This window comes from Triturus cristatus, chromosome 7 (assembly GCF_964204655.1).
Source record: "Triturus cristatus chromosome 7, aTriCri1.1, whole genome shotgun sequence".
Lineage (NCBI taxonomy): Eukaryota > Metazoa > Chordata > Amphibia > Caudata > Salamandridae > Triturus > Triturus cristatus.
In genome coordinates, this window is record NC_140590.1 from 1,357,449,743 (window position 1) to 1,357,475,792 (window position 26,050).

Genomic DNA, 26,050 nt, shown 5'->3' on the forward strand with positions numbered 1-26,050 from the left:
CTTGTAAGATGCGTTTCCTGCAGAGCAACTACCTTGACCTGCCGATCCACAATGTACTTCAGTACCTGCTGTCTCTTCTGGGGTGAATTCAGGCCCTTCACGTTCCATGTAGCCCACGTCACCATCTTAAATAAGTGTATGCCCCCCTCTCCACCCCGTGTTGTAGGATCCGCCGAAACCAAACCCCAGCGCCTGTCCTCTCCCCCTCCCGGGGCCCCCTCCTAACATCTCATTGCCTCTCCCCGGTCCTTCTTCACGACTTCTTTGCAGCCTACCTCTGGCACCCCCCCCCCCAACCCGACCCCCTCAGACCCCCCCCCCCCCCTTCCCGCCCCCCCCCCCCACCACAAGCACTCAACCATGGAACCCCACAGGCCTGGGGTAGTTCCAGGGGAAGTAACCAAGACCCCGCCCCATCGAACTCCTAACCTCATTAACTTGCTCCGCAACCGGCAGAGCAACAACGACATGTAGGCCAAACAAAGGGCTCATAGAGAAAAACAAAAACCTCAGTGTCCATGTAGCCTCAGGGTCTCTGTGGAGATTGCCGCATCCCTCTCCGCTGGGCCGTCACAGACTCGTTGCCAGCCACCTGGCGTCGCCGCTCGGGCACCCGGGACCCTCCCGGCCGGAGGGCCCCCCGCGGATGTTCAAGAACTGCATCCCGGAGAATCCCGTTCTCCCAACCTGCGGCCGCTACTCACGGTGAGGCCCTCCGCGCTGGCGTTGCGCTCTGTGCCACTGCTCCCCCTGAGAGCCGACTGCCGCTGATCCGGATGGCCCCGGGCCACCTCCCTCCTCCGGCGCCGACGGGAGGCCCAGGATACGCACCCCTTCACTCAAGTCCGTGATATGATGTCTTTTATTGTGCCATTCGAAGCTGAGCCCAAAGGGGTAGGTCCAGCGATAGCGCACATTGTCCTCTCTGAGTTTGCTGGTCACCGGGCGGAGCTGCTGCCTCCGAACAAGGGTGGCCTGCGACAAGTCCTGGTAAAGAGAGCAACTGTGGCCCTGGAACGAGACTTCCTTCTTCTTCCTGGCCGCTTCCAGGATGGCTTCCTTGACCGGGAAGGCGTGCAGCTTTGCTAGGACATCCCTAGGTCTCCGGCGTTCGCCGTGGGCCGGTGGTCCGACCCTGTGCACCCGATCCACTTTTATGTTGAGGTCTGGCCTGTTTACCACCTCTCCAAAGAGGCCTATGATGAACGCCTCCAGGTCCGGACCTTCTGCGCCTTCTTCCAAGTTTCTCACCCGTATATTCTCCCTCCGGGAACGGTCCTCCAAGTCCTCCAGCTTCAGAGTAGATTGCGCCAGCTGAGCGCGAAGCTCTGCGCACTCCGTCCGGGAAGCCTGAGCCGCACTCTCCAGGGATTGCACCTTCTCCTCCACTTCCAGGGTGCGCGACCCCACGGCGTCCACATCTCTGCGCAGATCGCCAAGCTTTTCTGTTAGGTCTCCACGCAATTGGTCTAGGCTGGCGTGGAGGTCCCTTTTAAGTTCACCGCAGAGATCCCTCTTGAAGTCCCGGAGCGTAGCCACCAGGTCGTCCTTCGTCAAGGCCATGTCTTCCCCTCCTCCTGGACCACCCTCGTCCGCAGTGCTGGAGCGCGCCTGGAAGTACTTCGCCACTTGGTTTTCCTGAGGCTTTGGCGCCTTTTTCGTCGGGGGCGCACGGGACGACTTCCCCATCAGACCACCCACTCTGTGCCACACGACGTCGCCTCCTCCGATTCTATGGCCTCTTCACGTCCGATCAACGCTGCACAGCTACTGGGATCCCGGAGACCAGAGCAGGGACCGACCCGGCTCCGCTCAGGCACCCAATCAGGACCACGTGCAACCCGCTCCTATCTGTCACAGCATCTGTCCCATCTCGCGTGCCAGATAACCAGCGCCGCGGAGGCTCCCCCGGTCCCGGCGCCGGCAGGTGTCCCTCCCGGCCGCCATCTTGAAGTCAGGCATCGTTTCGCGCCCGGGCGCCCCCGCTCCCCGCAGACTGGCGCGGTCTCCGTCCGTGCGGACCACTCGTCTCCTGCCGGCCGGCCGTCCGTCCCTCCTCACGGGCTCCGGGGGGGCCGCAATCTCCGCTTCCGCCCGCACGTCTCTCGGAGAGGTGTCCCCTTGTGATGGTCCGCTCACCGGCGCCTGCAGAGTCCGGCCCAGCCTCTCCCCCGTCGCGGAGTTCCCCTCCCGGTGCGCGGTCACCGCGATCAGCCTCTGGTCACTCTCCTGGAGCCGGGAATCCGCCGCTCGGCGAGCGATCGTGGCTGTCCGCCGCCATGTTGCTGGGTCTTCGCTCCAGGGTTAGCGCTTGCCTCCCAGCCGCACCGGAGCCGTCTCAGCCTCGCCGCCGGGCCATTTGCCTCCCCAGGCGTCCCGCGATAGATTTCCACGAGGAGCGACGGTCGAGAGCCCCCGTTTAGCCGCTCTCAGGAGTCCGTGGGGCCGGAGCTGACTCGGTGCACTACCAGTCAGCCATCTTACTTGGCCACGCCCCCGCAAACAATTCTTTTGAAGAGAATTTTGATGACTCGATTTTGAAAGTAAAATAAAGGGCTTTTTCTTGAAACATCAATTCTTTATAAGCTTGGATGGTGGTTATGTAGATTTCCATTTCTGTACTGTCATAGGCAATTCTCCACATTCTTTCTTGCCTGTGGCAAAGTTGTTTTTATAATCTAAGTTTCTCTAAGAACTTGGGTTCAGAAGTGGTGGCTCTATGGCTTTTACACACTTTTCCTGGCACTAATTCATTTAAACTACCTTTTAGCCACCAATAGTAATTGGTGGTGACCATGTCTAAATCATTTGAAGGAGAGGGCAGAGTACTCGTTAATGCTGGTTTAAGCATTAGCGTCTAACTTATGCCGAATTGCTCTATTTAATTGGATTGGACTAGTATTAGTGGCTTTAGTCACCATCACCACTTCAAACATGACCGCTAAGTGTTCAGACCAAATAAGCGTAAGAGTAGTAGTATGATGAAAAATGGGTTATCTGATCTATGCTGATTTAAGCATATTAGAATCAAACTTATGCCAAGGTCCAATTGCCCTATTTAATTGGAGTGGATTAATATTATTGGCTTTATTCACCATCACCGCTTCAAACATGACCGCTAAGTGATCAGACAAAATAAGCGGAAGAGAAGTAGCAGGAAGAAGAAAGGGGTTATCTGAAAAAATACCATCAAGTAAATGACCCGCTTGATGTGTAGGGCCCTTGACCAACTGAGATAAGCCTAGATTTGCCATCATATCCAATGAATGTAGAGTCTTTGTCCAGACTATTTTCTAGATGGAGATTAAAGTCTCCAAGAACTGTGAACTCTGTATAATTTACCACAGTTTCCATCAGTTGACTAAAGGCCTGAGAGAAGGCAGCTCTAGGCCCTAGGGAACGATAAATAAGTAGTCCACTGAAGAAGTAATTTTTATTTAGTTCAATTTTGAACGATAATGCTTCACATTCAAAGAAGGGAGGAAGGGCAGAGAAGGTGGCTTTAAGATGGTTGGGGTAAATAACTGCTAGACCTCCACCTTTTTTCGCACTACGGTCATGCCTAAAGAGGAAAAGCCCGTCCCGAATTGCCGAAACGAGGTCAGGACCTGATGCGGCGTGAGCCCAAGTTTCCATAATTAATGCTATGTCCAAATTTTGGGCACCTAGGACATCAGCAAATTAGAATTTATTTTTTATCAAAGATCTGACATTAATAAGAGTACTGCAGTACCTGGCTGAGGTTTCGGCTTGCTTCCTGCTAAAGGACTTATGAGGGTTAACTGCCTTGATTTTAGCATGACTCAAGGAAAGCTTGCAAGTCGGGCAGAAGGAACTATTAATGTCATCTAACGGATCCAGAAACAGTCCATAGCCCTACTTAACAGGGAGATTTAGGTCAAGCAGCTCTTACCTTGAATATCTGATGGAGGTCCCTAAGTGGACGATAGAACCGGCAGGGGGTCTGTCGCTGAGCACAGTTCGAGCACGCCCACTATGCCCGTCCACTGCGCTTCTGCGCACACATTATCCCCATAGAGGAGGAGTTCCAATTGAAGTGACTAGCCCACTAATCTCGCTGCAACAACTAGGAAGTGGGCCGCTCATGTGACCTACTCTCCCTCCACAACATGTCACTACTAATCAGTCATGGCGGACTGAGGAGGCAGAGGAAAATTAAATAAAACAGGAAGTGCCACTTAATACAATTGAAAAGATAGTTTAAAAGTTTTTTACATAAAAGGTGCTTTTTTAAAAGCGGGAAGCTGAACCACAGTACACTTATATAGGACTTCCAATTGAAGTGACTAGCCCGCTAACCTTGCTGCAGCAAGCGGGCGTGATTACAAAATTATCAGTAATTCTGTGTTAAAGAGAAACACGTAATTACTTACATTACTCGAACTACTCTGGCTTAGTTAAAATTACTCCCAGGCCTAACTTTAAAGTAATTGAATGATATAGCATCTATGTTATATAGAGTCTCAGGTCGCATTTTTTAAACTTTTCTATGTGCTGTAAATAACCACTATGGCCCAATTTAATGTTACTCAATTGACCAAACTTCAGACTTGTGACCTGCAGGACCTAAAAAATGTAAAAGGCGAGCGTGTATTTCACTAAGCATCGTAGCATCTGTTTGGAGGGTCACAGATAGAACCCATTATGTTTTTTGACAAAAACTGCTTGGGGGATGGTAATATGGTTTGAATAACTGGCCTGGGGTGTGCTGCTTGCGTGGCCAGGTTAGGACCGTGGAGGTGGTGATGTCTGGTCTGACGAAATATGTTTATTTAATGAGTATTCTGCCAGCCGTGGTCCATGCAGGTAACATTGGTGGGCCGGGTAAGGGGGGATTTCGAGGGACAATTCAGAGGGAAAATTAATTATTTATTTAATTTTCCCTCGGCATCGTCCCTCGAAATCCCCCCTTACCTGGCCCCACCGCCCCACCGCTGTTACCTGCACGGTCCGCAGCTGTATTCTGCAAAAGCTTGCCAAATGTATTCTTCTAACTTTTCTTTGTACTTTTAGTGTATACTGCATCCTTTGTAAAGAATATGGTTTACAAAATGAATTATTGTTTTGCTAATTTTAGATATGATCTTGCCCAGTTAAAGAGCACTGGTTACGCGGTGGGGCGGTAGGGCCAGGTAAGGGACGATGTCGAGGGAAAAATAAATAAATAATTAATTTTCCCTCTGCATTGTCCCTCGAAATCCCCCCTTACCCGGCCCACCGCCCCATCGATGTTACCTGCACGGACCGCGACTGCCAGGGATGCTAAATACGCACCACTTTTCTGTTGTGGCACATTTAAAGCACTCACAATGTTTGTTACTGGTGCACATGCTTCAATAATATTCTGAATTTTCACAGGCAAAGTTTGCAGGTAGCTATGCTCTATGCCAGTGGTTATTAACCCTGAGTCTGGGGGTCTGCGACTGCTTAGAAAGTTAAAACAAAAAAGTGCATGCAAATAAAGAAGCAAAATGTAAAATTGAAAATGTTAAAATGTGAAGGAATTTGAAATTGGAGGCTAAAAATGTTGTTGTTATCCTCAGATTGATTTGTGGGACAGTGCAAGTGTGTCAAACGGAATATATTATGATCGATGGGTTGCCTTTATTGGATTTAGAAAAGCTCCACCCTTCCCATTGAAATTAAAATTGTGATTTTTTTTTTACATTCATTTAGTAATTAAATAAAATATTTAATCATTTGTGTATTGTTTTCTGGCTGACGCCATCGAAATTGCTTAGGCAGGGTCTCCGGCTTTCAGTGATAACTCAGTAGGAGGTTTCCAAATCTCAATAATTATTTAGTTGGGGGGCCCAGATTCCAGTAATGAATAGGTGGGGGTCCACAGAGGTCAAAAGGTTAAGAACCACTGCCCGATACTATTTCACAGACACGTGTGTTTTACTCAAGGAGCCACAAAAGAACTGTCACCATTTCTCTTATCGAACATTAGATGAAAGTGCAAAAACAGGCACAAAAGCCTGTTAAGCTGATCTTGCAATTTAGTAAATTTGTACTGGTTCGAAGAAAACCAAAGACTTTCACTGTGAACACTCATATTGGATATAATCTCCATCTCTCTGTCTTTCAGGGTTCATTTTATATCTACCCTGCTGCTGAAGGGAACAATGACTTCAAGATCATGCAAGGAGTCCCCAGAAACAGGCCAGTCAAGGTTCTTGCACGATTGTATGTGGTTAAGGTAAGTGGTCTTTGTTGAAGGTTCAAGGTAGCCCAGATGCAGTTTTTGTACATCTTTGTGGAAGGTCAGAGGTCAGCCCAGATGCACCTATTTTACATCTTTGTGGCAGGCTCAAGGTCAGCCCAGATGTAGTTTTTTTACATCTGTGCTTAAGGCACAAGGTAAGCCCAGATGCAAACTTTTTTACTTCTTTGTCGAATGTTCAAGGTCAGAACAGATACTGTTTTTTTTAAACATTTTTATCAAAGGTGCAAGGTCATCCCAGATGCAGTTTGTTTATATCATGCCTTTAACGATAAACTTGTAATATATGTGTATTTGTATGTTAATAGCACTAAAGCAGCCACTTGTTCTTCTCGTGTTTGTGCGCATGGCTACGGGCCTACCTGCCATGAAATCTGCATGGATCTATGGGTGATGATTCTTTATCACTTCTATGCTCCTGTTAGCAGGTGTCTTTGGTTCTAAAAGCTGGACGCAGGATCATTGACTTATGTATAAACCCTTCAACGTACTAATCAAATCTCTCCTGTGAGTTACCCCATCACTCTTTGTGGTCACCTTTGCTCCAGTACTATGGCCACCTAAAGTGAAAAGCATGTTGATTTTCATATAAGGGGAAAGAGAGCAGGCAAGGCGGGGAGAGATATGTAGGGACAACTGAAAAGGGACATGAAAAAGGATGAGAAACACTTCAGGAATCCAGGGCTGGTTCCAAAGGAAGGAGATCCTAGGACCATCACAATGGAGCCACCAGCAAAGGTGTTGCTCCCAAATACAATGAAGGAACATCACATATGGCATACATGCATATCCATGCACCACCTGCACTGGAAACATTGAGTGTATGTAGACAACTGTACTGAGGGAAAATAATATTGGTATTAGGCACTTTTCAATGCATGGTCAATGTAGGTGGACAACCACCACCTCAACATTGGTGCCTGGTGACCTCACACCGTGTAAGGGTGCTCAACACTACTGGAGAATGACTGGATGCAGTACAGTGTGCACATTCTGACCCATCTTAAATGTTGTGACTCAAAATCCTCATTCTGTCTCCACCATAATAAGGCATTTCTTGGTTAGCAGCAGATTCAGTATAGCTCTTCAGTTTGCTAAGACGACTGTCTACCAGCCTGTCCATTCTTATCTAACGAATGTTGCAAATATTCACAGCACATTAAATGGTCACAATGGGTAAAACCTTGAGCTTGGGTCTGTTTGCCAAACAACCGCATGAACTTATAGGCTTCTGCCAGTTCAGTTACTTGGCACAGATGTTTTCCTGTGCCAGCACAACACTGTGATGGAAAACAAATTGCTTCTTTAAGCAGGGTCATGTATCAATGAATAAGAAATAGGGCTGTTAGAAGCTGGGTTTCTAGTTGGCAGAGGTATTCACCCTCTCCAAGCAGCAACCACAATCCTAGTCAGCGTAAATCAGATACACACCCTAAATTAACCTGTGCCAATCCTCTGGTAGCTTAGTGCAGAGCAGTCAGGTTTAACTTGAGAGGCAATGTGTAAAGTATTTGTGCAACATTTCAAACTGTAAAACAGTGAAACACCACACAATAAGATACCACACCTGGTTAAGAAAATAGAGCGTAATTTATAGTACAAATCTCTTTATTAAGTGTAAGAAGTATCACATACACTCACCTAGGGGCAAAACCATGACTAGAACGGGGTAGAGGGAAGGGTGAGAGTGGGGGGCGGTAGTGCAACAGGGTTGCGAAGGGAGGAGGGAGGTGGGTGAGAGTGCCTATCTGGCTTTAGTGCCACCTACCGAGACCTGTGACACTGGTCTTCCGTCTCTCCACTCAGGTAGGGGTATAATACCAGTAGTGAGCCATTTTCAATAGGTATCCCTCACAGGCTGCACTGATGGAGGAGGTGCGTGCTCTGTATAGGATGTCGACCCACTCTAGGGGTGTGAAAGTGAGGTCCAGTTTGGTTTCCCACCTTATATGGGCTGCAGACTTGCTATTGTCAGTTGTTGCATTAAAAAAAGTGTAGATGTCGGAAAGCAAGTGTTTATTTTCCGCTTTATTGAGCAAACACTTTTCGAAGTTGGTGAGAGGCCCACTGGTGAGTGGTTGAACCAACGGGTGTGAGGCCCAGTACTTAACTGCGACATAGTGACAGTAATTGCTATCTGGGAGGTTATAATGGTCTTGAAGCTGGGGGAAGTCAAACACCCCTAAGTGCTCAAATAAATTACCCACCCATTTGCAGTTTGCTGCTTGCCATGTCTGGTAATGTGTCCCCGTGAGCACTGGTGGGAATGCCGGATTCCCTATGATGAGGGTGATTGAGGAGATGGGGAAGACAGTCCTTTCTTTACCATTACTCTGTCCCAAGTCATAATGGTTGGTCTGGTGACAGGGCAGATATAAGCTCCAGTAGGGTGGTGCTTTTTAGGGAACCACTGCACTTTCCATATATGGATCCCAGTTGCTGCTTGATCCATGAAACACCAGTGTTTTTCAGTTAGGGTCCTTTTCCATTCAACCATGTAACAAAGTTGGGTGTCCAGGAAGTAGTGCATGAGCTATGCTAATCCTAGTCCCACCTTCACAACTGAGAGGTACGTGGCTTCTAGCCATCCGGGGCATCTTACCACCCAATACATAAGCCTCTCTCTTCCACTGTAGTTGTGTGAGCATGTGTGGCAGTTGGGCCAAGGAAAGCATCTGCATTGTGTATAGGAGCCTTAGTAGTAAAGTCATTTTTACAGAGGCGAGTCTGCCCATACAGGACAGGCCTCCAGAGATCCAACTCTGTAGATCCCTGTGGATCATGGACAGGAGCGCGCAATAATTATGTGCCACTGACTCACAGACGAAGGAGCGCAAGGTAAGACCCAGGTTGGGCACTCCTCCACTTGGCTCTTGGAAGGGAAAGCTCTGTTCCAAGGAGACCTGGTCTGCTGGGGACATGGCAAGATTTAGGATATGAGTCTTATGAGCATTCGTCTTAAAGTCCGAGGCCTCTCCAAAGACCCTTAGGTCCTCCATAAGAGTCGAAAAGGATGTTAGTGGCTGTGAAACTGTGAGCATCACATTGTTGTCATAAAGAGCCTGTTTATGTTCTTGTGACCCAAAGGGATGCCTTTAATCAAGGTGCTCACCCGTATCCTGTCCGCCAAGGGCTTCACGTAGAGCACAAAGAGGAACAGGGACAAGGGGCAACCCTGCCTGGTTCCCCTAGTGATCATTAAGGGTTGTGACAAGATCTCATTTACCTGCACCTGGGCAGTCGGCTGTGTGTAGCAGGAATCAACACCCAAGACCCGCCCTCTCTAGTAGCATTCTGAGGAACGGCCAGTGCACCCCGTCAAATGCCTTCTCCACATCTATGGGCAGGAGCAGCGCTGGCACATGCGATTGGGCCACCTTGTCCATGAGGCGGAGAAGACATTTGTTGTTATCACTGCAACCCCTTTCAGGGTTAAAGCCAGTTTGATCCGTATCAACCAGCCCCTACATAAAGGGTTTCAACAAGCCGCCAAAACCCCAGTGAATAGTTTAGCATTTAGGTTTAAAAGGGAGATGGGGCAATATGATGCACATTGCAGTGGATGTTCCCCGGGTTTGGGTATGACTGTAATGACTGCCACTCTCATGGAAGGTGGTAGAATGCCCAAGTCCCCTATAGAATTTTAAAGGCGGACCAGTAGAGAGGCGAGTTGGGGCCCAAAGAGTTTATAAAATCCAGGGGTGAAGGCATCAGAACCTTTGGCCTTCCCCGGCTGCATTCTGGATATGGCAATTGTAGGAAAGTGCTCCTTTTTAGGTCGAGCCTAGAGCAGCGCACATGCGCTGCTTGCTCGACCTTTAGTAATGGGCTTTAGAAAGCTCACCACACGCTCGTGCGTGTGCTTTTGTTTTTCTCCGAGGCTATTGGGCTTTGCGTGCGTCTTTCTAAGAAAGACAGCATGCAATTGGGCAAAGGCTGGTGCATGTTCCGCCTTTGCTCCGCCCACGGCCTATTGCTTGCGGTTACCCGCACAGGCCACATCTGTGCGATAATTGAAAACAGATCGCTCGCTGTGGCGCGCACGTGCGAACCACTCGCGGGCTTGTTTTCTCTAGTTGTTCAAAACTATGGCCATGCCTCTTAGAGGCCACAGCCCCTCTCCATCTGCTTGTCGATTGACTCACAATACAATCGCGACTTTTACAGTACAGTCCGTATGTGAAGCCTCTGGCCCCTGCAGCATATGCCCACACACCTCTGGTTCAGACGCAGTTCTAGCCAGGCACATGTGCGCCATCGGGGCTGTATTTACCTTCATCGTGGCTGGCTGGACACCTAGCGGCAGGCTCGGTAGCAGGATGTATGCGCTGGCCTTGCTATGTCCCCAAGACGATCAGGACGGGACAGGCCTGTGCTCTCCTGGAAATCCTCTCAGAGCCCGAGCACTCTGCCAGCTGCGCTTCTAGTCCGGACACGTTGCACTAAACCTTTAATCCGTTGCATGCTTCTGTCAGCCAACGGCCATCGCGTGCACTACCTCCGTAGTACTGCGCACGTCCGTTGGCCGACGTGACCCCGCCCACTCATCAAAGGTGCCGCACCGCGGCGGAATTTCCGTCACGGTGAAAGGGTTAAGAAATATTGTCTGCCTTATTGGATATCTTGCAAGTGACTGCAACTCCAATTGTATCCGCCAGGGGGTGGTAATCCTCGGGTTGAACAGTGTACAGGCGGGCTCGGGAACAGCCTGTGTTACTTTCCAGAGGCGAGCCTGGTGGGATGGCCGAAGACGTGTGTTAAAATAACTCCCCACGCCCCTTCATCATTTATTTGCATTTGAAACAGAAGATGGAAAATGTTTCTACAAGTGTTTTACCCACCTCGCCCCCCGCCCTCACCCCCACATGCACTGCACAACTCTGTACTCGGAGCACATTTCCAGCTGTGAGTTATGCTTCACAGCTGCCGAGTGCCTTTGTTTAATTACCACATACCGCTCTCAGATTTTATAATGCTTTGCAGATATCTGCACGTCCGTCCAAGACAGGATATGCCCCCCCGTCCGACACAGCATGAATGCAGAACGCGTTTAAAAGCATCGCCGCATATCAGTGGATCGGTGCATACACCTTTAAAGCATACACAGTAGATCCATGTGTTATCCTCGAGTTACAAGCGAAAGGAGTGGAACCCTATGTCCTTCCCCCCCCACCCCCACCAAACAGCATTGACCTCCAACAAGCTACAGCGGGGCTCGGGTCAGAAACTTCATTCAAGGCCCCAGGTCTGATTCTCAAATTTAGCATTTTTAGGACGATTACAACATTGGTGAAGAGTTAACATCAGCTTCATAATGGGTTCGAGTTCAGCCCTGCAAGGTACATATTAATAATAATGACAATAATGATAATAATATCAACAAGAATAATACTAATATCGATAATAATAATAATACTAGATCATATAAACCAAAAAAGCAACACAATTTAGACAAACATTTAACATTCAATCAAAAGCTGAAAAGTGGGATTAAAAATAATCTTCTTTGAAAAAAGCAACCGTAACAGTGATTTACGTAATTTCTTTTAGAGCAAACAAGTAGTATGCTAACAAATAAAGGTTCAATGAACAACAAAATACCAATACCTTACTTAGCTTAAAATTTAATAATCGGTCATATTGATCCAAACAGAATGACCACTCACCTATTTCATCTCAATTTTAAATTCTTATCAAAATGTATTAGACCACAAAATCATTTAAATGAATGTATTCAAAATCATTCCAATACTTTGTCATACAAAATGCATCTCAAACATGTTAATATTCACAACAGTTCTTTCATACCCACAATCTAATCTAAACTAGCTTCCCATCCCTACTCTGCACACAATATACCTCCCTTCATTCATTCACTCCAGCAGTCAAAAAACCATGCTACCTGTACCTGCCAGTGCTGTACAGAGTTCGTAAATGCACTGGCCTGTCCAATTCTCTGTGCAGAGCTGTTGAGGGAGTTGTCATGGACAAAAATAAAGTTGCCCCCCACATCTATGTCTGGGTCGGGAGTAGCTGTCACCAAACCCAAGGCCCTCACAAACTGCTCCTGATGGTCATTAGGGGCAAGTATGAAGTAGTATGCGTTGAAAGAGATTTGGACAGAGAGTTAGGTCCCAAGGACCTCTGCTTGGGTGTGCACTACTTGACCGGGGAAGTGGCTGGCGAGGAGGATGGCGACTCCCACTGTCTTACTCAGACCAGAGGAAGAGTATTGCCTATCTAACCAGCATGAGCAGAGCCTTCCCCATTCTTTTTTAAGGCGATGTGTCTCTTGTAGTAGGGCAATGTCACAGTGGGAGTCTTTAAGATAAGCCAGGAGGGACAGCCTTTTTGCTGGCGAGTTGACGCCCCGGACATTATAGCTTAGGGCCTGATTACGATATTGGCAGACAGGGTTACTTCACAAATGTGATGTATATCCTGTCCGCCAAATCACACATCCATTATATCCTATGGAACTTGTAATACGGCGGATGGGATATCCGTCATGTTTGTAACGGAGTAGCCCATCTGCAAATATTGCGATCAGGCCCTTAGTACCTTAACCATCTGCAGTCAGGTTCCAAGAGGCGATGAAGGTCTGCCCCGGGCGCAGGCGTCTCACAGGTGTCGGGACAGCTCTAGTATCTACCCTGGGAGAAGAGGTGGCTGCATAGAAGGCCTCTGCTCAATATTGATAACAAACTTGGGGGAAACAACAAACAGCTCATCATTCTCTTTATGGAAGTTCCTGCAATCTCAGAGTCAGGGTCGCAGCAGCAACTATTTAGAAGCATTGAATGTAAGCCAGTTGAAGCAGAAGTTTCCCCAGCCCGAAGTATAGTGTTAGAAGCTAATGTTACGGTGGTGGCTACCACCCTTGGTCTATGAATGGAGCAGATTGAGCCCAAATCTCATTGGGTTGTTTACTGGCAGGCTGGAAACAATCGGATGTGGAATCATTGGTGGCATTGTTATGTCAGAGTCACGGAATGAGTGCACTACGTTCATCCTGAAGGCTTGAAAATGTCTCACTGTTGGCGGCGCTGTTGCCTGGTTCCAGCAGATGATGGTAGAGTTTGAGGCTCCTGGGACCCGCCGGCACCAGATTGGTCCATGTCCGGTGGCAGTCCAAGAACTGCAGCAGCCTGCTCCACCCTGTGGACCACATGCGTTTCATTTTTCCATATGCAAGTCAGCCTGAAGTAGTGCCACCATTTGTATTTTATGTCTTGGTCCCGGAGGTAGATGGTGATCGGACAAAAGAGACGGTGGCATTGCAGGGTGATGTGGGAAAGGAGTTGATAGAGCCAAACTTTTATGCAATTGAACACCACAGGGCTTCAGCCTCGAGCCACTGCCATGATAGCTTCTTTTTGTTTGAAGTTGTGAACACAGATCAAAATATCCTGCGGTTGGCCTGGGGAAGCCACAGGGCGGCCTGCTCTGTGCGTGCAATCAAGCACTATGTCCTTGTCTGCCAGCTCCTGGTGTATGTGGCGAAATAAGCATATGACATAGGCCTCCAGGTCCCCTCCGTCAGCCTGGAGAGAGACCCCTTCAATGCGAATGTTCAAGCTTCAAAATCTATTTTCTAGATTCTCCAAGTAAGGCTGCAGATCCTGGTTCCGCCCTCCAAGGTTCACTAGCTACCTTTGATGGTTTCCTAGTTCCTCCTCTTAGGCATCCGCTCCAGTTTCCAGCATCATCACCTGGTTGCCAGGGTCGGACATGTCTCTTCTGACCTCCCTGAGTTCTCTCGCCACCTCATCCTTGAGTGTCCCTATGTTCTCGTGGAGTTTAGCAAAGAGGCCTCCAGGTATGGCCGGGTGACCGGGGCCAGAGAGTTGTCTATGGTAGACTTCGACTCTGATGGAGGCGGGAGTCCACAACAGATTCCTCCATGTGGGGGTAAGCCTTTTTTGTAGCCACCTTTGTGAACCTGTCCTTCGATGTGGAATCCTTTGTTACCCTACGGGCCGCAATGGTGTTTCAAAGAAGGCCACCAACACAGCAATGTACACTCCAAGGAAGTGGCCTCAGAACGGAGAGCACCGGTAGCACCTTTCTGGGCGGCGACGAAAAGGATGGGGACCACAGCCGGCAAGCACAGAAGCAGCAGGCCCCTCAGATGCCACACCCAGACACAGCCCCTATAACCTGCACAAGCATCAGTCAGGCTGGTACGTCAGGGCTGTCCCTGCCCAATGGCGACTGACCGGAGCTGGAACCTGCCTTAGTGGTCTGGAGGGGGACCCGCAGTCCCTCAGGGTTCCGTCCCTATCTGCAGGGCCCCCGGTAGTGGCCTCAAAATGTGCAGCAAGGCAGGGGCTGCAAACAGCAATTAATCCTGGTCAGTGGGCCCCCTCAAGCTCCCTGGGGACCATGCCATGTAGATGGTGCAGGTATGGTGAATGGGCAGCAGGTGCAGCTGAAGAATGAAAGCTACCACGGCTCCTCCGTCCTCTACAGTTCACCAGACGACAGTGGTGATAGGATGGCAATGCACCACACTGGCTATGTCAGCCACACCTGGGGTGGAGTACTCTTCTAGTTAAGCACAGCAGTTGCAGCCGGTCTGCCAATGCCACAACTGCCCGTGCGGATCTTGGAACCAAGATAGGGGCACCATGATCAGAAGGCAGTGGTTGCGATCACCTTCCAGAAGCCACCTGCTGACCCTGAGAAGTGAGTCCTGTCCTCCCAGGGGTATGCTCGTGACCCGCATGGCCCCCTCTGGCTCCACTGGTCCCAGGGATAGGGCTTCCTCCACGTGCAGGACAATCAGGCCAGAGAGCTTCTACAGAATGCTCCCAACTGTCCACCATCTTGGCCACGCCTCACATAGAGCTTAATTTCATAAACAAAACAAGACCAAAATGAAAAAAATACAATAAGTATAAGCGGAATTATGAATTTTTAAAGAATAAACTGAAATGTAGTGTTTAAAAGCATAAAGCGCCACCCGGGGCTATCTGGTCACACTAGACCAGGTCAAATCCAAAAGTTCAGGCTGACTGCGATGGAGCACAGTCAGATACAGGGACCTGCCTTGGCCCACTGAATTTGCGGTTGCGTTGAGGATAAGATGCGAGGAGCAGAGGAGGTGATGCGTCATCATGGATCCCTTCTGAAGTAAGTGATGTGACAGCTCTGAGCCGCGCAAGTCAGAGATGCATTTAATTTACAGGCCCTGGACACATGTAGTGCACTTTACTAGGGACTTATAAATTAAATATGCTTATTATAGATAAGACAATTTTACCATGTTTTAAGCAGAGAGTACATGCACTTAAGCACTCGTTAGCAGTGGTAAACTGCCCAGAGTCCTTAAGCCAACAACAACAAATTCAGCAAAAAGGGGAGGAGGAAAGCAACATGTTTAGGGTTGACCCTTCAGAGAGGATAATTTCTAACCTAACCCCCCTCCACCCTGAGTAGACTAATCAGTGCCATGATGGATTTCTCTGCTGGCCCACAACTGCAGAGGCACTTGTCATTTCTACGCCTCACTAAACTCAGTTGGATCCCTCTGGCTATACTCTCCTGAGCCACTGAACAGACCCATGGAGGACCATCCTCCTCATCTGTGGACTCATCTGTACAGCACCTAACCTTACTTTGCTCACAGATGCATCCCAGTAGGCAGACAGTACCATCATGGCCAACAAAGTAATGTGGCCCATTCCTCCCCTTGGGTCTGACTTCGGTCCCCAACCCAGGGAAAACTCTGTCGATAAGGACAGCAACCAGCAGAAGCTACTGACAAATGTGAGTGTCCAGAGCCAGACCCCAGGTCCTCCAAGGGTCTCTGACCTCTATGGTTTCTCAAAGTGGGGTGGGGGGGCGCAGTCTCCCCAGATGCCTTGCATCCATTTTTCACTCCTCCCACCAGTTCAGGGGTGGTATCCTGAACCTGGTCCTTCAACCAAGGGTCTATTCCCTTAGGCTGAACATGTGACTTTCAGGGAGTACCAATACCCCCCTCAAGGGAGACGCACTCTGTGTGTGTCATGCAAGAGTCTGCCTAGTGCCAGTACCCAGACCTCTGTCCCTGTGACAGTGAATGGAGCCTACACTGACCAGAAGTGGCCTCGGCAAGGCCAGTCTTGGGGTGCCCTGTTCTCCGAGCTGGCCACTCCTGACCCATTGGTCCTCCCACTGTGACCTGTTTCCACATCCTGTCCCTCCATCTTGGCCTTTGTGCCCTCAGCTGTGAAGTAGTACCTCCAAAAAACAGAACAGGTATGTCCCCTGTAATGCCTGCCCCATCTAGCTCCCCTGACGCTGTGGTGCTCCCATCAGTGGACAGTCTCTTGGTACAGACCAGATCCTCCTGCTTGTGCCCCAACTGAGAGCAATCCAAGCACTGGGGCTGGAAATAGGGCACCCTGGGTCTCCGCCCACCATAACCTCCCCTGACACTTAAAAGGAATATCAAACCCTTCCCCCCCACTATACTGGGAACTCTCTAGATCACTGCATACCCCGCCTTCACTCTGATGGGGGAACCTGAGCTACCCTCTGTAGGATCACTTCCCATTGCCTACCCAGACACTCTGGTACTCACTCAGAGGTCTGCCTCCTTTGCAAGCTCCCTAGGGCCAGTGAACTTGCAATCAACCAGGTGTTGGCGTAGCTCTGGAAAATAGTGACTGAACATTTGCACTCTAGCAATCAAATTGTAGTGTTTACGTTACTACCCTTCATCCAACCATCCTGTGCCTAGCAGAAGTATCCCACAACCCACCCCCAGGACTGGAGAGACAATTTCTGACTGTCCCTGAATCTCAACCCACACATTTGTCTTCTGGTGTAAATCCATATTTCTTGACAAGGGTCTCCTTCATGGTGGGATACCTAAGCCGGTCCCCCTACTCTAGGGCCAGTAGAGGTTTCTTAGCATCGCTGGACATATGCCTCTATATGCCAGCTCCCCAATATTCCTCAGGGATCCTGTACACTTCAAGAGTAACCTCATATGCCTCAAACCACGTGCCTGTGTCATCCTCCTCCTTGAAGTCAGTCACCAACTCCATGGGTATGTTGATCCTTTCTTTACCACTGGACACTATGGAATTGGCCACCAATTCTGCTAGACTCTGTCAGCTGCTTAGCCCTCAGGTCTAGCTACCTTGAGACTCGGTACTTGTTCAGTAACTGGGAAACTTGTGTGTGTCTGTGTGTTGAGTGAGTGGGTGAGTAGGTAAATCTTAGAATGAAGCAATGTTTGCACGAAAGAATACACGTTAGTGTAAACATGGGTGAGTGACTGATTTCACAGATTTAAGGATGAGAGTGCCTGCGTAGATGAAAGCACAGATGGATAAATGAAAGGATGGGTACATGAGAGCATTGGTGGATAAATGGTTGAAGATGTGTACAGAGGAAAGTTAAAGGAATGATGAGTCCATGGCTAGATAAGTGGGTGAGTGATTAGATAGATACATGACTAAACTGATGTGAGATGCATGAAATGACTATCAACCCAAACCTATGCTTTAATCTCTGAAGTGTTTATCCATATACACACTCATATACTCATCCCTCCATGAACTAGTCACTCATCCATCATCCATGTTTAACCAAACACCAGCCTTCTAAACATCCATGTATCAACCCATACGAATGAGCTCCTGTAGGTCATCCATGTGCCACGTTAATATCCATTGATAATGTACTCACATAGCCTTGTAATACCCACCCACCTATGTATGCATGCCTGCGTGCAAGTAGTCTGTGATTGTTCATGGCCTTGCATGTGTTGTCTTTGTCTGCATTTGTCTCTTTATTCGTTACTTGTATGTTAAAGGCATCTATAAGTGTATTGATCTTTGTGTTATGTTATTTTATGTTATGTTACAAAACTCTTATAAAGCGCACGTTCACTAAAACGGTTCCTTGGCGCTGGGAGAAACATGAGGCGGCAGAGAAACAGGAGCTAGTTGGCATAAGCCTGGGAGAAGAGCAGAGTCTTCAAAAGTTTCCTAAATAAGGCATAGGTGGGGGCAGTTTTTATCTCCAACGGGAGTGAGTTCCAGAACTGTGGTGCCAGTACTCCAAAACGAGCGCCGCCCGTTTTTTTACGCTTGAAGGTGGGGATGACTAGCAGGTTGTGATGAAGGGACCGAAGAAGCCGGTTGGGAGCATAGCGTATTATTTTGGACGAGATGAAAGCTGGTGAGCTTCCATACAGAGATTTAAAAATGGTGCACCCCAATTTGAAAAGACCTCGTTTGGCCACAGGTAGCCAGTGGAGTTCCTTCAAGAGAGGCTGGATGCGATGCCATCTAGGCTGATGGAAGATCAACCTGGCCGCCTGATTCTGGACAAGTTGGAGGCGTCTGAGCTGATAAGCTGGGATGCCTACGTAAAGGCAGTTGGAAAAGTCCAGTCGGGAAATGACCAAAGCTAGAATTACCAAGGTTAAGGCTTCTTGAGATAGGAATCTACTAATCTTTTTGATTCGGCGCAGTTGGAAGAAGCCGGCTGAGACCACGGAGCTGATCTGGGCCTTCATTGAAAGATCGTTGCTGATTAGTATTCCAAGGCTCTTAGCGGAGCTAACAGGAGAGGGGGGGCTACCCAAGTGGTGAGGCCAAAAGTTTGAGTTCCATGGGTTAGCAGGGCCACCCGTGAGAATTAACTCTGTTTTATCAGGGTTAAGTTTCAGCTGATTTCTATTCATCCATTCGCTGATGAATGTCATAGTATCCTGAAAGTGGTTTAATGAGGAGGGGAGGGTATTAATATTAAAAATCAGCTGAAGGTCGTCCGCATAGTTGTAAGTTACGACTTCCCTGTCCCGAAGAGAGGAGATTAATGGGAGTAGATAAAGATTAAACAAAAGCGGGGAAAGGGAGGAGCCCTGAGGGACTCCACAGGCGAGTTTCCTCTTTTTAGACGAGAAATTGGCAAGACGAACTGATTGAGATCTGTTGCTAAGAAAAGAGGAAATCCAATCCAGTATGTGTCTAACAGTTTAATGGTCTGTTTTCTTTGGATGTGAATATTTCCCTTTATGACTGTCCACCTGTGTGTATTGGTGCCTTTATGTATGGTGGTTGTTGTATGCATGAATACCTGTAGGTGTTTTGCTCTGTCTTTGTATGTGAACTGGCATATATACTCTGTGTATTCTTGAATAGTTGTCTGTATATTTGTCAGTAAATGGCTGCAAGAGTTCTTCAATAATGTGTTTTCTGTATAAATGGTTGCACTATGACTGTTAGTCTACGTGCATCTGTGCCTACATTAGGGTTGGTCTATGTGTCTTTATAGACACCTCGTGTTGACCTACTATGATTGATGATCCTCAAAATGCCTCCACCTTTCCACATTGCCTGAATATATAAAGATGAAAGACCTTTAGGAAAGAGTAGATTTCAAATGTCTTTTAAGCATTTTTATAAATAGTATTGCCTTCTCAGTAAACTTAATGTGTTTTATTAAAAACACAGGATACTGAAATGGCAGGAGCTGACCAACCAGCAATGGACATGAAAATATTTAGTGAATCAGTAAACTATAACAAATTGGGAAAGCTAAAAAACAGAAGGAGGAGATCCTTTGCACCAAACTATGCCCTTTACTCATTGCTAATATAAATTAATTACATAACTGCTACCTAGCTTGATATCATCTGTTACACATCTTGTTATCCCAGTCTTTTTACTCAACAGTGAGTTGCATTATGGAATTTGTAATGTTACATTTAATGCTTTAAGTATGTGTTTACAAAGTCCAGCATACTGAAATGCCAGGACTGGCTGAAAGTGTCCCTCTGGACCTGGAACCACTTACCAGCTATCCACAAGTCTTTCAAGCATATCCCCTTTCCAGACACAAAGTTGGATAAGTTGTCCTTCCTTGTTCTAATGTGAATGTAGAAGCTTCAGTTTTTCTGTGTAGTCTCCCGAGATGTGTTGCCTTTTGATAGGTTGTTTTCTTGCTGATATTAAGACTCCAGAGGGCCTAGAACACACAAGTGCTACTGCGGAGGCGGTAGATTGTCCAATGTTTTATCACCTGAGCAGGGACGTCCATCAAGGGACTGATTAGTCTTCGCCTTGCTTTGAGGTTGGGAGGGGCGCGTGTGGTAATATCGCCTTTTATGTGTGATCTTCCTAGATGTTTTGCCTTTTAAGGACTGTTCGATCCTCATGTTAGGACACTGAACACTATGAAACCCCAGCCAGTCTGAGACTACCTGTACTCTGCCAGTATAACATGAGGTAAAATTGACTACACCCAATTGGCATATTTTTCTTTGCCATCAATCCCTGGTGAGTTGGTGCAGGAAGTACACTAGTGACATGGATTGTTCAATGACACATGTGGGCTACAGTATACATTTACATCACCCACACACATGGTTAAAAATGCATGACCCCTGGTTTGCTTTTGTGGACCTGGGTTGCTGAAGCTTCAAACACTGTAGTATCCCATATCAGAGTAATGTGGGCTGCCAGGTAGAAAAAAACTAGTTTTATACATTAAATGTATGAATCTTTATTGTGCCCTATAGTACAAAACTTTGATATCTTATATATAAAAGTGGGGCATGCTAGAGGAAAGATTTCCCTACAGTGCAAAGGAAAAGAAAATGCTGTGTTCACTTTTTTAGGTAAAGGTTTGTTTTGCTGTCAAAGAGCCTGGTTGTGGTTTCAAATCAATTTTTACATTTTTCAGTTCAGAGAATACTGCAGACTTGCTTATAAGTTATTTGTTTACCATTTGGCAAAAACCTAGGTCAGTGGTGAAAGTAGAGTTTTGGTAGCTATAGCGGAAAGGTAACTTTTAAAAGTCATACTTTTACCTTCTGGACGCCTGCCTCTAGTAAGACAGTTCTGCTGGTTTCCCGTTCCTCTTGTGGCAGTAATTAGCATTCTGATGAGGTGTGAAACTGCGCCTGCCACAAAAGAGTGCATCAAAATCTAAAGGCAGGAAGCCTAAAGTCTGACAATGAATGAACACTTATTTGGGATGTGCTGTGTTTGAGTGGACTTGGATGTATAGTATCACAAAGGGCTTAGTGAGCAGCCTGTCATTTAATTAAATATGTCAGGGACGGCCTGTCATTGAGGACTTTCATCAGGGTAGTCTTCACAGACATTTGCCTCTGCTCTGAATAGGGTCAGATTCTGAGACAGTTTACAATCAAATGAAGAAGGAAGAGCTAAAAACATGGAATGTCCATTGGTCGGAAAATTGTATTGATTAGGCCCAGGGAAATCACCAATCACCTGCCAGTGAATTGAATGAACATGGCACCTCAACTCCAGCTTATTAGAGTATTTCAGGACACTAGGACAGACTGGAGGTGAAGAAGAAGAAAGTCTGCTTGTTGTGTGCTGTCTAGGTAAACATAGACAGCAGGTTACACCTCATCTTCTGCACGGTGACTGGAAGTGCTTGTCAAAGGCTGAAGTAGGGCTCCATCCTGTGTGGGAGAACCAGCAGTTGGTTGAGAATTGTAGTTTAAATATTTGCATAATGTAAATTGGACATTATTGATATGCATAGTGTAATATATGCATTAAATATATGTAGAGTGTAAATTACATCGAAACAGAGCACATGGCCCTTCATTATGCTTGGCCAGTGGAAATATTGTAACAGCATGGTATCAGTTCGTCTTTTGTGCCTGATTCCAGGTTTTCTGCATGATAACAGCACAGCATTTTTCAGGTAGTATCTGGAGGAAATTGAGTGTGCAAATGCTCTGGACCTCTCACAATTTGTGCTGTGCCTCCTGTATGGAAACTGTCACACACTGTTTGTGCCCAATTATAGAGTGATGGAGGCGGGATATCAGAACCTTATTCTCCTAGTGAAATCATCAAATATATTTCCCCATTGGTCGTATAGACCTTTGTTAGTCAACTTGAAGCGCAGTAAGGGAGCTAGCATTGGGAATTCATTTCCGTTTCTGTGATGCCCATGTGACTCCACGATAAAGACCAAAAATCAATGAATTTAACCATAAAGGTTTAATTTAGGGCATTAATCCAGCCAGTATATATGCAAAGCAAAATCAAGTTTAAAAGATATAATAGCACGGTCCAAAGGCCAAACTGAGTCAGTAAGTTCACTCTTAATGAAATGAGATACAAGACAGTAACAGCCACAATGCAAAGAAAACAGATTGTCGCAATCAGGTGTTCTATAAAGAAACTTTCCCTTTCTTATCTACGCACGTGCTAAACCTAAAACTCACTAAAGGGGATTTCTAAATGGGAAGCATAGAATGAATCAGCATGAGCTTGAACTCCAGTAGAAATTTGACAGAAATGTGACGAGTGCTCAGCATAAATATAACACTCAGAGAAGCCCAGCAGAGAGAGAGATATGTTCCCTCTCAAAGTCAGAATAAAGTCGGCCTAACTAACTATGAAACACCAATTAAAAATACAGCCTACCGTTTCTAGACATCCATATCTCATTCCCACCACTGAGGGCCAAACCAACAACCACATTTGGGGGGAGTTGACATACTCCCTAAGTTCCTATCTCCATGAAATTACGTAGGCAACTGTTAATCTTGAATGTTGTGTCCTCCTGGCACACTGTGGACAGGAGTCCTTCTTTCACCATCGTCTTCCTCACAGTCGTTGCCAACTTTCTTCTCCCAGGCCTCACTATCATCAGTATAATGCATAACAATGGGCCTTTCATTAGCTAATGAGAATCAACATAGCACACCTGCAGAGGGAAGAAACAGCATAATGGCAGCTTCTTAGCATACATTTCAGTTAAGACCTAATGTCAAGCTAAGTTAACTCGAGAATCAAAATGAATGCTTGTTACAGTATTGTAAATCAATAGGAAGCAAACAATCAATGTTAAACGAGAATATATCATGAAGATGGTTACATCAGCCTATTGATCTGCCTACTATCGTTATGCGTAAATTCCTAGTGATTACAATATTTACACAGTATTAATTCGCTTAAATTTACCTCACATGTTAATGAAGTTAAACCTCACCTTGAATATAAATGTCGTATATGAGAATATAAATGTACACATATTACATATACAGGGTGGAGCCTAAATTACACTGCTCCAAGAGTTTCCATGTACAGAGATATTATATCTCCCTGCAAACAGTAACTTTTTGTCAATGGATCTTTGTATTGTAACATAGAGTGCACAAAGTAGCTGTGTTTAAAGTTTTGGGGAAAGTCAGAACATAATTTCTAGAAATGCAATTATCGTGTAGTTGCTAAAATCAATTCATACAGCATAATGCTTGCATGCTTATCTTGCTCAACTGATCATACAGCTGACAAATCCATTAGGTAAGCCCTACCTTCTCATTATTACTGCTTGTAAACATTTTGCACAAATGCCATAAACAGTGTTGATTATTCCAAACCAGCGATCAAACATAGAAGATGACACAGAAAAATATAAACAGGTCTAAAATTGTTTAAATGCAAAGTTTTCCTCATGAAAACTTCAAAAGATTAGGAAATATCACAATATTCAATAAGAGACCAACAAAGCATGACATGCACAAATGAGATACCTGTAGTGATCGATGTATTGGGCACAACTAGGCGTATAAATACATATAGCCAATCACTCTTAGACATGATGCCTCTAAAAGTTACACCATTTGATTTTTGGCTCAGTGCAAAAGCCAAGAAAAACACTTACGTCTAATATGAGAGATCAGTGAATCTGACCATGGACCTGACAAGTCTCCACTTCACAATCACATGTACTAAAAGCATTATAGATAAATTATTTAGCATTATTGTTCCTTGACATACATTTTGTCTTCTAGGCAACCAACCTAGCTCCAGCAGATCCTAATGGCAAGGCAGATCCATATGTTGTGGTGAAGGTTGGAGAACAGTTGAAGGACAGCAAAGAAAGATACATCCCCAAGCAGCTCAACCCTGTCTTTGGAGAGTAAGTCAGATATTTCAAAATAAAATGTCACATTCCATCTGCAAAAACATTTCACAACTGAAAATAGCAATCTTAATTGTGGGAATTAATATCAATTCAATATCAGTTGGGTCCCCAATTGTGTATTATGTAATTGTGTTCCAGTAAGCTATAGTACCGGTTTCCCTCTCTCCCTCTTTATAAGCCTTACTTTGTGATATTGACCTCCACTTCAAAATATGCACATTGGTCCCTAATTGCCTTGCTTTTATTGGTTTTTAGTAAGCAACTACACCTGCAAGTAATTGCAAATAGGACTATACGAGACCCTCAACTTCATATTTTGTGTCTGGTTCCTATGAAAGAACAATGTCTTGCTTTCTTCTAAAATACATTTATATGATGGGCTTTTCCTTCATTATTATCTTATAGTTAGCTTTTTACTAGGCACCAGACCTACGAGAATGCTATTGCTCTGCGTTTGTGGGACCAACAACTTGTGCCCATGGTTATAATTTCACATCGGTATGGAAAGGACAAAATTAAATGCAGTATCTAGTGCAGAAGCATCAAATAAGTTGTGTGACCTGGAAGTGCTACCATTTTTTGTGACCAACATTGCAGCATCTACCCCTGCGTGATGGAAAACGACGCCTCTCATCAGAGGATTAAAAATGTCATATTTTCTGTGTTTTTATTGGAGCAGGAGGGTTTCTGGCTTGAACTGCACTTGAAGCTCATATTAAGATTTGCCAAGTGTAAAAGGTGGCTGAAAAAGCGGGTTCATTTCACCTTTGTCTTTGAGTTTTTCATTTGTAATGCACATGGTGGTCGGTAGGTGGAAGTGCTACTTGGGGCTATAAGGCCACAGGGCTCTTCCTTGACCCCCTGTTTAATGTTTGTATCTGTCCTCTGATTGATCTTAACAGGTACTTTGGGTGTTGAGCATAGTCTCACACAGATGAAATGCAGATCATTATTATGTTAGAAGAACTAGCCTCATAATCGAATTGAGACTGTAAGACTGCCTGGAGGCGGTTCATCTTTTGATGGGGCTTACCGTTTTGGAAACTCACTGAGAGTAAGACTGAGGTACTTGACGTAGGAAGCAACACTGATCACTAGGAGGCTACTCTATGGTCACCCTACGAGTGAGCCCCAGTGGTCCCTGAAGGTAGTATTTTGTTCCTTAAAGCTCATATTTGATTTAGAGGTATTACAGAAAAAGCAAGTGAACTCTTTGTTGATACTCTGGGTGTGTACAAAAGTGTTACCTCTATAGACACCTCTTACACTTACTCCAGATTTGACTGTTGCAATAGCCCTTATGTAGAGCTGCCAGGTTACCTGTGGGCCTCCCTCCCATGTGTTCAAAACTCCGCTCTGATGGTGATTACCAATTTGACAAAATGTGATCAGATGTCCATAGCTCATAGGGGGCTTCACTGACAGTGCATTGAACAAAGACTGCAGTTTAAATGCCTCTCTTTCTGTCATACATTCTTATGTGAACAGGGGAATTCTTATTTATTCAAAAAGATCAAGAAACACAGCTTTTAGAAAGATGTTCATATTCTGTTAGGACGGTTAGTTGTTTGTTGTGGGTAGTATCATGATTGGAAGTTCTCAGCCCCATAAGGTGCTTTTAGGTATCCCAGTGCTCTACAAATAAGTAGAAGAATAAAGAGCACACACCTCAAATATCAAAGGAGGATCAGGCTTCCTCCTAATTGCAGTGAATCAAGCAAAGGTATGTGTTTGTTAAACATTGTCTTTGAAGCCAGATGATGGTTTTTCAGGAGGCATTTGGGTAGGAGATCCTGATCATGAGGTGCCCAAGACTTTCTGTCATGTCACTTCAAGCCTTGGTATCAGCAGTCTACTTTCAGGGATGACTCCTTG

General features: G+C 46.2%; 1 protein-coding gene and 1 long non-coding RNA gene across 2 annotated transcripts in view; one reads left to right on the top strand and one right to left on the bottom strand.

Moving 5' to 3' along the window:
- The window catches only part of LOC146812054 (fer-1-like protein 4), a 1,053,957-nt gene that overhangs the window by 916,029 nt on the left and 111,878 nt on the right, over positions 1–26,050 (top strand). The window contains exons 35-36 of the mRNA XM_085619061.1: positions 6,113–6,223; positions 24,042–24,169. Of these exons, the coding sequence (XP_085475187.1) occupies positions 6,113–6,223; positions 24,042–24,169 (239 nt within the window). The remainder of the gene's footprint in view (positions 1–6,112; positions 6,224–24,041; positions 24,170–26,050) is intronic.
- LOC146812056 (uncharacterized) overlaps positions 22,820–26,050 on the bottom strand; it is a 156,805-nt gene continuing 153,574 nt past the window's right edge. Inside the window, exon 3 of the long non-coding RNA XR_014966816.1 lies at positions 22,820–22,951. This is a non-coding gene — a long non-coding RNA (uncharacterized LOC146812056). The remainder of the gene's footprint in view (positions 22,952–26,050) is intronic.